Raw genomic sequence first — 8,208 nt, forward strand, 5'->3', positions numbered from 1 at the left:
AAAACGTGGCATGCTATAAAATAATGTATATAATAATAAAACAAAACTCCATAAATCAGTAAAATCCTTCATTGCGAAGAAACAAAAAGGGAAAAAAATGAGAAGCAAAATGCCTTTGTTTTCTGGAAACAGATCATGATGATATAAACCATACTTAGAGAAGGAGATAGGGATCAAATGAAAAGATTTGCTCGAGGGGAATATTTGAAAATAAAACAATAACACAATATCATTTTTTTTTTCAAGCCAACGGTAGCAAGCAACTATATTTGAGACATTCCAAGAGACATTTACTGTAATGCCAGGACTTAGTTTTTTCTTTTTTATTTATATTGTGAGGTTTAGCGGGACAAGTGGCCCCACCAATGTAGTGCACAAAATTATGTAAAAATTCATAGGGTATACCTGCCCAAGTCCCATTGTAAGATAAGTTTTAATGGAGCTAGGAACTTGCCCCAAATACACGAATTCTCTGTTGAATTTGAACCCTGCAGCAGGGACAAGCAGCCTTACCACCTTTTCTTCCATACTCATCACTGCAAGTAGCACACATAACTTGGTGTGCACATGGCAAGAAAACAATGGAGACTTCATCCTTCATACATATAATGCATTCTCTGTTGCTATTGACTTCTTTATCTGAAAAATGGTCCAGGTTATCTAATTGTTGAAGCAGCCTAGCAATGGTCTCTCTTTGGGGCTTTGTGCCCTCAGAGTTGCTTGTGGGTGAAGTGCTTGATTGGTGATGCAACTCAGCAGACTGAGCAGAGGCTTTAAGGCGCGACAGTTCCTGCTCCAGTCTTAGTAGATCATCCTTGTGACGCTGGAAATCTATTTCTATCTTCAGACGCAATGCCTCAATCCTCCTCTTATTATTAGATTCAGCTGCTTCCTTAGAGCGCCGTTCCTCCTCAACCACTGCTAAGGCTTCCTCTTTGCCCTTCAACTCCTCCTTCCACTTCACCTGTAACAATTTATTACACTAAATAAGTGCTTCACCAATATTAGTATTATCATATTATCAGAGATTGCAGTAAAAATATCATAGAGCCATTTTCTACGCTGGGATGAAGTTAAATCCCATTCTCCATCAGGACATATGCATTTTCAATATCCACTCACTTTGAGTAACAGCTCCAAAACATAAGCCTGAAGACCAGACATTTTGAATCTTTCAGGTTTGTCAATTGCATTTTATCTAATTCAGAATGTTGCCAATCCTCAAAACCAAACTAATTGGATGGCTGCTCTACCAAAGAGGACAAAATACAACAGGATTAATAGTTAACAGAGAAACCCCCCAATTTGGTACTTAAACTCATTTGTGTCACATTAGTCCTTCAAAATTTTGGATTGCAGAGTTTACCCATCAGATATTTGATTCATCACATTAGTCTTTCAGAGATCTAAAATCTCATGATGTTGGTTCCCATAAAAGACTGAAGTTATGAAAAGACAATCTTTCATGGTCAAATTTGGTGACAGATTATACATTCGAGAGAAAAGATCTAAAATTTAACCAATCTAATCTAATCCTTATCAAAGGACTAAAAATGGTGACAAGAATTTAGTGACAATTATCTTTGAGAGACCAATTTTGATGACAAAATATTTGGAGAAGAGGGACTAATTTGATGATCAAATTTTGTAAAGTACTAATGTGCCACATAACTGTAGAGGACCTAATACAGAGTTCTTTAAACTTATGAAATAAACACCATCCTCAATCAAAAGTATGATTAACAAGTCAATAACAACAAATGAACTTAATTTCTTTTAGGAACACGAACACATCAAGTGTAGTTGTAATTGAATGGATGATGCCATGGCTGCCAAGAAAAATCAGAAAAAAGGAAATGAAGAAAACAAATGAACTTAATTTCTTTTAAGAACACATCAATAAGGACCAAAATACTTGGGAAACTCATCCTCAAAAGTTAGCTATTACTGAGGACAACCAAATACTAAAATACTCCACAGAGCTTCTTAAAATGTGGAGGAACTTAAGCATCCCATAATAACCATGTTCCAATCTAATAGCAGCACCCCCTCAGAGTCAATGTCCACAACAACTTTCATCCTACCACTTTACTTGGTGACACTTCACTCAACTATTACCAACTTTCAACCGTTCACAGGTAGCCCCTCCTTAGACACCAACAACCAGCTCTAAACCAATTGACAAGTACCCAAGTACTTGAGGAACACATTCTCAAAAGCTAACTATTAAGGAGGAGAACCAAATACCTTAAATATTTCACCGAGCATCCCATACTAATCTATGTGGGAAAAAGAGGAACACGGAATAATTAAAGAAACATATAGGCCGTGAGGTGTGAAGAAAGAACACAGCATCATAATAAAAAGAAAAAAAAAACTACAGAGCTGTATTATAATGCAATAACAGAGTGTTGACTGGACACAACACTAGAGATCCGTGGGTTGCCTGAAAATGGCACACTTCTTTGGAATGACCAGAATTATGCCAGAAAACTGTGGTCAGTGACCAGAAACAAAACACAAGCCAGGTTTGATGGTTTTGTCTCAAGAGGGGGGAGTTTAAGGATTTTGACTATAGTTAAAAACCTTAAGCAATTCTGACAATAAACCAGGAAAAAACAGAAAAAAATACCCATAAAACAAGTTCAATAACGCACATAACAACAAGAAGTAAAGAAGGGATTTGTCCTCATGCAATATAGCGACTGCAATTTTCTAGGACAGAGACTGCAACACAAGGCTACAATAGCAAATTGTGACACAACTAGATTTTCATAACAGTCAGAGGCTTCTTAACTGCCATAGAGCAGTTATAATATGCCATTGATAACTTTTATCAGTAGTATCCTGAGCTGTCATTATTTTGCAAGACATAAGGTTTGTATCATTAAATGGCAGTGGTGTGTTGTATTTTAACAGCACGCAATCCCACAACAGTGCATATATACATATTAACAAGGTATGGACGAATGTTGATGAGGACAATTTAAATTGTCCATAGAAATTGAGTTCTTGTCATGTACTCTATCCTGACACAAATGTCAATTATGCATCCAACCTGATCACAACTTTCATAAATCTCCATGCTTCAAAGCATACATAGCACATGCAATAGTATGAATAAAAAAAAAAGGAAAAAATGCCACATTTCATCAGTTTCAATTCAAGTCATAATTATTAACAACTGCACTGAAATATAAATTTTTAAAGTCTTCAATGTTTGATATGCATTCATTTGCTCGGGTTAAAAATGACTAAAATTCTTTACGCATAAACAATCAATATCAATGTGACAATGGCAAACTGTGTCACACTAGCTAGGTCATGTTGATGTTTTAAATTTGAAACTACATTCTTTTTTCAGAGAAACCATGAGGTGACTCCACCCCTTGACAGTGGACTGATCACAGTTTGGGGTCGGCTTGTCCCTGGGCACAAGATGCTTTCCAGATTTTCAGATAACACAACTCGAGAGTACAGAGCAGTCCCTGTCTTCTACAGCGGCTGCAATTGCGGACGGTGTAGTATAGCAGTTTAGCAGACCAAATAGTAGCTGTAGTGATGCTATGACCAGATTCCTATGAAATCTACAACCGTAATAGTAGTGAAAATGATAAAGAAAAAAGTCTTGGATTTAGAAAATTATGATTGCTGATTCCAACCTAAGAAACTTGTATTTAACTTTTTTATTGGTATTTACTGATATGTTTTGCACATAACAGCTATGACTTTTTATTTTAATTATAAATTTCATTAATTTATTAATTTTTTTACCATTTTTGAGAATTTAAATCATGCAGTATACATTATCTAAACTACATAAAAAATAAAATATAGTAGTTATCCCACTGTGACCATTTTAGGGCTGACCACTATGTGCCACCATCCATGATTTAAAACACTGGTGGTTCCAATTGGGGTTTCCACTTCAAGCCTTTGCCCTGCAGGTAAAGTGCACCCGTATATGTAGATCAACTTTTGCAAAATTGGGCTACACTTTGTGGTTGAAGTACGTTATTTTTATTCTGACAGAGATGCAACGCAATTCCAATCAATGCAAATATAGGTAAAAGCTCAAAACCATATTTTCTTTTCTTTTTGGTGGACTGTATGTGGCGATGTTAAACATAATAATGGGGTATAAAGAGCAAACCTCAGCCTCCTTTTGACACTGTCTAATCTGAACCAACATTTCTTGTGTCTCTGATATCTTCTGTTTTTCACCAGAAATCTCTTGCTGCAGCTTAGCTTTCTGTTTTTCCCAAGCTAGAAGTTTTTTTAAACATTTTTTCTCCCTTTTTGCAACTTCTAAGCAAGCTGTGACTGACTCTGATGCACTTAATTTGGAAGCCTCCATCTCTGCTTTCATTTCTGCATTCTCAGTTTCTAGTCTCCTCACAGCTGCATTCGCAAGGTCCAGTTGACCACTGGCCTTTCTCAATGCATTCTCCATCTCCGAGAGCCTCTTCATGGTTGTGTCCTCAAGGGCCGGTTTCCCTTTCTTCAATTTCTGAGTCTCCTCTCTTTCCATCCGCAACATCTTGAGCTCAGTTAGATCACTGCTTAGCTTTCTAGCTGCCTGCATTGCCTTCTGATGAGCCCAGTCTTTTCGCTCATTGACCTGCTTCTCAAGATCCTTAATCTGATGAAATAAAGTGACTATGACCTCATCCTTCTGATCTTCCGCCACAAGCTCCAAATTCTCGTCAAGATTCAAATCACGAAATTTACTCAGCACCGAATTCACAGCATCTTGGTTATCGCCATTCTGTGAATCTACTCCAGACTGCTCAGCCGGGACTCCTGTCCCGGTCGCAGCAAAAGAATCCAAACTATGTGCAGTACTCCGTCCAGAAATGGTCTTTGCCTGAGCCTGCAACTGCTTGGAGTTTGCCCTAAAACCAGCAGCAAACATTGCAACATTTCTTTTCAATAAGGACTTCATTGAAGGAGAAAGATTAAACCTCTTCGGAAACTCAATGTCTCTTTGTAGCTGCAAATTCATGTCTGTCCCACAAGAGAATACCCCATTCACAGGAAAATCCAAGCCTCCCCCATTTCCAAATCCCCACCCTCCGTGAAACCTACAAAAAGCCGACCCCATAACACCAACCGAATTGCCACCAGCCTCACCGGTAGCCGGAGCAGTGTTCCCAGTACCTGGCACGGGAATATCCATAGAACTAGCCCTCCCAACATGAAGATCATTCATGAGCAAACACCACATGGCATCACCTTTGCTCAAATGTGGCCTCACCTGTTGAACCAAACACACCAAAGCTGCCACAGAGTACTCCTCTAACTGCCTCAAATTAGAGAATACAGGCTGAGTTTCATTCATATTCCCACCACCACCACCACCACCACCGTCACTATGACTATTACTATCACTATGACTATTACTATTACTATTTAAATACGCTAAGGAATTGTGCAAAATATTTGTCAGGGCATCCATGCCACCATAACAATGCCCATTTCGCAGCATGGCCTTAACAGCAACATCCTCATCGTAACCCAACGCAACAAGCTTCGAGACAGCTTCATTATAAATAAACTCCAAGTTTTTCAACAGAATCTCTTCCAATTGTTCCTCTGTACAGTAACCCCACCCGGTTTCCTCCACATTAGGGTTTGAATTTAGGCTCGGGGAAGAATCGTTGGCAGCCGTATGGTATCTGAAGGGCTTGAGACCAGACTCGGCTATGGATTTGGATATCGCATCTTTGTCGCAAGAATCCGGGTCCGGTTTCGCCGATCGCGGTCTCCGATTAGCCCTGATGTGTTTTTCTCTCATGGTGCAACCCATGTCAATTTCTGCGTTTTTGTGGACTTTTAGAGGGAGGTGATTACAGGGGCAGGGATACGAAGGATTGGGTATGGAAAAAGAAGATCAAGATCGGAGCTTGATTAAAGAATGGTGAGATGAGGATCGAGGGATAGTGGGTGAAGAGGAAGACGGAAGATAAATTGGATTTTGATGAAAAAAATAAAAAAGAAAAAGAGAAAGAAAGGGTTGCTGATTGGCTAAGCGTTATTGGTTCAGCGTTATTGGATATATTGGTCTTTCAACTCTCTTTAAAAGTTAATCCTTTTCTTTCTTCGATTTCTTACGGTTATATTAGTTAAATTATTTGTAATAATTCATTTAGTGTTAATTATTTAATATTTTGTATGAACATTTCTGCACACTTTTTCCAGTTCCTTCTAAATGACACTTACATTTTCTCTGTTTTTTCTTTAAATAACCCACTCATTTCTTTCATGGATATAAACTTTACAATTTACATTTTTTTTAATTTATTCATCTTTTATATTATAATTTTATGAAAAAATATGTCCATAGTTATGTATTTTAATATATATATATATATATATAAAAGTAAAAATTACATAAATATGGATGTCGATGCGTATTAAAGTTATATATACACAAGTTTCCTTTGTGTGAAGCTAAAATAAATAAGAATATATATTTATTAATTAGTTTTAAATAAAATATATGTTTCTATTATCAATTTTATTTTAAGAAATAAAATAATTTCAATAATTTTATTTCAATGTATACTTTTTTCATTAACATAAAAAAATAGTTATAAAATTATGTCTTTTATTAATAGGATTAAAGACAAAAATTAGATGCAAGTGTTCTTGATCCAATAATTAGTTCATTCAAAACAAAAAATACAAATCATAATTCTATATCTTTGAAGTCGTCCAAATTTGTAATTATAAAATATATTATTTAAATGACTATAATAAAAAAATTAGTAATTAGATAATTTATTAATATTAATTTGTCATCTATTTTGTACAAGAAGAAAGAAAAACAAAAATGAGAATAATATATTTTGTAGTACAAACTTTTTACTAAAAATTTTACTATAGTTTAGTATAAACTTTTTACTAAACTAAAGTATCAAATTACCAGACCTTTTACTATAGTCATCTAAATAATATATTTTGTAGTATAAACTGGAATATAGACACATAGTTGCAAATTCTGACGACTTCAAAGACATGAAATTATGGTGTATAATATATATATATATATATATATATATATATATATATATATTATTTTTATTTTCTTTTTTTAAAATAAAATAAGAAATCAAATACAAATAAATGAACATGTTAAATTACTAAATTTTTTACTATAGTCATCTAAATAATATATTTTATAGTACAAACTGAAATATAGACACAGTTACAAATTCCAATTAGAAATGGCAAATAAATCCGTCCCCGTGGGTATTGCCCGAACCCGTCCCTGTTTTGACGGGGAATCCCCGCATTGACTGGGTATGGGTATAGGGAATCCCCGATTTTTTTGATTGGGTATGGGGATGGGGATGGGGATGAATATATCCCCGCCATAATACCCGTCCCCGCCATATCTCCATCCTCTTTTAAATTATTAAAATATTCACAATTAATTAAGTACCCATATATATATATTCTTTCTATTTTTTATTTCTTATAAATATTTGGTTTGTCATGAAACTCATTCACATCTCCAATATATTTTTTATCTTATCATAACCTTTATGTAATTATGTTAAAATGATGTATAAATTAAAAAAAAAGTTATGTCTAACATTTGAATATTTCTATTATTTTTTAATATTTTTATTTATTGTATATTTTCCTTTCACATGAAAATGTTTAATACTTTCAATTTAAGTGTTTAATAGGATAAACATTTCATTGACTAGGTAATATAAAAAAAATTATTTACTTATTATTATTAATTTTTGTTTTATTTGAACTCTTTTATTTCGCTAAAACAATTTTTGTTATTTCTCAACTATTGAGTATATATGTTGATATTTGAAAAGTTTTCTTAGATCTCTAAGATATTTTTCGTCTTATCATATCCTTAATTATACATTTGTTTTTCTTTGTGCAATTCCTTCCAATAGTCTTCAAATTGTTTATAAGACACACATTTGTTAATTTTTTAATATTTTTATTTTCGTGTATTTTCATCATGTAGAATATTATTTCGATAAAATTTATCTAATTATTTTTTATTTTCTAACTCACTACAATCATACTTTAATTTTTTTCACTATAATTGTATAAATAATTTTTATTTACTACAATATAAAAATTTAATATAATTGCCATGAATATTCTTTTATCACCATCCAACATATTGGAGTTTAAAAGATACAAAATCTATGATAAAATTTTATTATGTTT

The 8,208-nt window shown here is 34.1% G+C and overlaps 1 protein-coding gene across 1 annotated transcript; it reads right to left on the reverse strand.

The window, feature by feature from the left end:
• Positions 1 to 203: 203 nt before the first annotated feature.
• Positions 204 to 6,038, reverse strand: LOC114175773 (RING/U-box superfamily protein). The gene is made up of 2 exons (XM_028060567.2): positions 4,154 to 6,038; positions 204 to 964 (listed from the first exon to the last, which is right to left on the reverse strand). The coding sequence occupies exons 1-2, from the start codon at positions 5,807 to 5,809 to the stop codon at positions 443 to 445; spliced, it is 2,178 nt and encodes a 725-aa protein (XP_027916368.1). The 5' UTR covers positions 5,810 to 6,038; the 3' UTR covers positions 204 to 442.
• Positions 6,039 to 8,208: the final 2,170 nt, after the last annotated feature.

Source organism: Vigna unguiculata, chromosome 3 (genome assembly GCF_037176805.1).
Source record: "Vigna unguiculata cultivar grain cowpea cultivar isolate G323 ecotype 2 chromosome 3, ASM3717680v1, whole genome shotgun sequence".
NCBI lineage: Eukaryota > Viridiplantae > Streptophyta > Magnoliopsida > Fabales > Fabaceae > Vigna > Vigna unguiculata.